The following is a 2445-nucleotide window of genomic DNA, read 5'->3' on the forward strand; positions in this document are numbered from 1 at the left end:
GTGACCTCCCCAAGTGTGTATGTGTGTGTGTACACATGACATACACATGTATGTATGTTTGTATATACATATGTACATACGTGCGTACATATGTATGTGTGTGTGTGCATATACACATTGGTTAAAAGATATTGTTGCCAAGATTCTATAGAGAACCCATGGGTAAAAGAAAATGCTAATAGAACATGAAGCTCTAGTTCCGTATTTGTTTTGAATTAAAACAATATTTGGTGTCCAAGAAGAAAAGATATACCTAGTAGCAAGGTAAGTGGGAAAACAACCAAGCTCAAGGAAATTCAAAACTTGTTCTGACATACATTCGTATGGATCATTGTGACCTTCTTATGATACAACTTGCTATAAATACAAAAAAGAAAAAATTGGTTTGTTTATGGAGAAGAAATTTATCTCCAAAAAACATTGATTACAAACTTGTGATCCATCACGTCATGGTAAAGAAAACTTGAAAGCCTTTCTAGGTATCCTCCATAGTCTCAAAACTTCATTTTGATGAAAAATTCAATTAAAATGCCATGGCATCTAAGCCCAAAATTTCTAAATGATTAGGCAAGACCTGCCATAGTGACCTCTACTTCAACTCCTGGCTCAATAGTAATGGCGATTATTTGCCTCACCACCTCAGCAGTGCTTTGAAGGTCAATAATCCTCTTATGCACGCGAAGCTCAAACCGGTCCCACGTGTTAGTTCCTATAAGAAAAGATTAAAGAAAAGTGGTTGTTTCTATGGAAAAAGGTAAAGAAGAAAATTAGTTGTCCTGTCTTCTCTAGATATGATTCTTACATTGAAACAAGACCTAACTCGGGGTATTTACTAGTAAAACCACTATATCATGTGCACGTCCACGAGGGTATGATTAAAATTCTTATCTATGAAGTTTCCACGATTATAACGCACCCTTTTCCTATTCAATCTGCTATATTTTTTGAAGTTCCTTAAATGCTACCTGTCTATATAAGTAAAAAATAGGAAAATTTTGGAATTAAAAGTAACCTTGTGGTGGTGAATCCACGTGATAGTAGTGCGGCAATGCATATATAACTGTGTAGATTACAAGTTTCACATGGATACACATCATGCAATAAGACTACTAATTTCACAAGAAGTTTTGGACAAATTCTCACAATAATTCCCACATTGTAACTTACCTCAACATCATGAGCTTATGTGAGGGAGGCATCGCATACCTAGCTAGGTACGATTGGGGGCAGGGGACCGCCGGCCCCCCCACCGCCCGGTGGGGGGGCCGGGGGTCCCCTGCCCCCAATTGTACCTAACTTGGTATGCGGTGTCTCTTGAGCAGAAGCTCATGATGTTGTGCATTGTATGAAACACACTGGAAAAGACTTTGTTTTCCTACATGAGAAAATTTCTAAATCTTCTTATGAATTAAGAGTGATATGTAACACATACCTTCTCCGCAAGGCGACCTGCGGGTGGTGACTCGCAGGACCTTGGTGGGCATTCTCACAGGCCCTTTCACCTTGATATCTTTGTCCTTTGCACCCCAGATCAAAGCAGCGCATACTGTCATCATGCAAACCACATTGGAACAAAGTTAGGAGGGACTCATCTTTTTGGGCCAGCTTGCATGAGACTCACTGGCTAGTATAGGAGCATACCTTTCTCAAGATATTTGACATTTTTCGATGTCAGAGTGGTACGGATTCGGAGCAATTCCTCTGAAGCTTGCTCAAGGCCTGCTTTGCCGGCCTTCAAGTTCTTTGTCATGGTCGCCATTTTTTCTGATCAGGAAGAAGGTAGGTGAATCTCTCTCTCTCTCTCTCTCTCTCTCTCTCTCTCTCTCTCTCTCTCGCACGCACGCACGCACGCACGCACCCACGCACACACACGACCCCATCCACAATATCATCTTCGCAGCAAGCAATAATGCTGATCAGGTCATGAGAGGCTTACACAGAATACAAGAGAATGTAATAAAAACGCAGTACAACGTCGTTGCTTGATCAATTCAGCTCGATGATCTTTGCCATTGCCACTCGCTTCAGCGCTTATTTGTGTCGTAGTTGCTAGTCGTCGGCTCAGCTTGTCCAACGTCGTGCGTCGTAAAAATGGGGTTTGCTCCGAAAATAAGCACCTAGATTTACTTTTTCGCTCCAAATTTATAGATTTTTTTTTGTTGAAGCTAGAGGGGCCTTGTGCTCTTAGCCGTTGATCCCCTCCTCAACGTGACGTTTGCGCAAAAAGGAGAGTTAGCCCAGTCGTGATAGGTCCTTTTACTTTTTTTATAATACTTGTTAAATTGCTAGTCATGCTTGGTTGGCCTTCCTTAGGACGAAAGAACATGGGGTCTTAAGTGATCCCCCAGCCGTGGTATCCACGAAGGAGAAGTGCACGCACAAAAGCAGAGATGTGCGATACCGTCGAATTTCAAAAAAGTAAACCCGGACAGATTTTGTACACTC

At 41.6% G+C, this 2445-nt stretch overlaps 1 protein-coding gene across 1 annotated transcript; it reads right to left on the reverse strand.

Annotated features, from left to right (window-relative positions):
* Window positions 1-374: 374 nt before the first annotated feature.
* On the reverse strand, window positions 375-2077 carry LOC147454665 (small ribosomal subunit protein uS10z/uS10x-like). The gene is made up of 4 exons (XM_086517398.1): window positions 1937-2077; window positions 1642-1764; window positions 1433-1546; window positions 375-709 (listed from the first exon to the last, which is right to left on the reverse strand). Exons 2-4 carry the CDS (start codon window positions 1757-1759, stop codon window positions 564-566), a joined length of 378 nt encoding a protein of 125 aa, XP_086373524.1. The 5' UTR covers window positions 1760-1764; window positions 1937-2077; the 3' UTR covers window positions 375-563.
* Between the last annotated feature and the right edge of the window lie 368 nt (window positions 2078-2445).

Source organism: Adiantum capillus-veneris, chromosome 7 (assembly GCF_014529385.1).
Source record: "Adiantum capillus-veneris isolate H3 chromosome 7, ASM1452938v2, whole genome shotgun sequence".
NCBI classification, from domain to species: Eukaryota; Viridiplantae; Streptophyta; class Polypodiopsida; order Polypodiales; family Pteridaceae; genus Adiantum; species Adiantum capillus-veneris.

Bases quoted from the DNA above. Each gene is read 5' to 3' on its own strand.
- LOC147454665 (XM_086517398.1), bottom strand. From the start codon at position 1,759: ATGGCGACCATGACAAAGAACTTGAAGGCCGGCAAAGCAGGCCTTGAG. The intron at 1,547-1,641 runs GTATGCTCCTAT...GCATGATGACAG, and splicing joins TGTCAAATATCTTGAGAAAG to TATGCGCTGCTTTGATCTGG. The intron at 710-1,432 runs GTATGTGTTACA...CTTTTCTTATAG, and splicing joins CAGGTCGCCTTGCGGAGAAG to GAACTAACACGTGGGACCGG.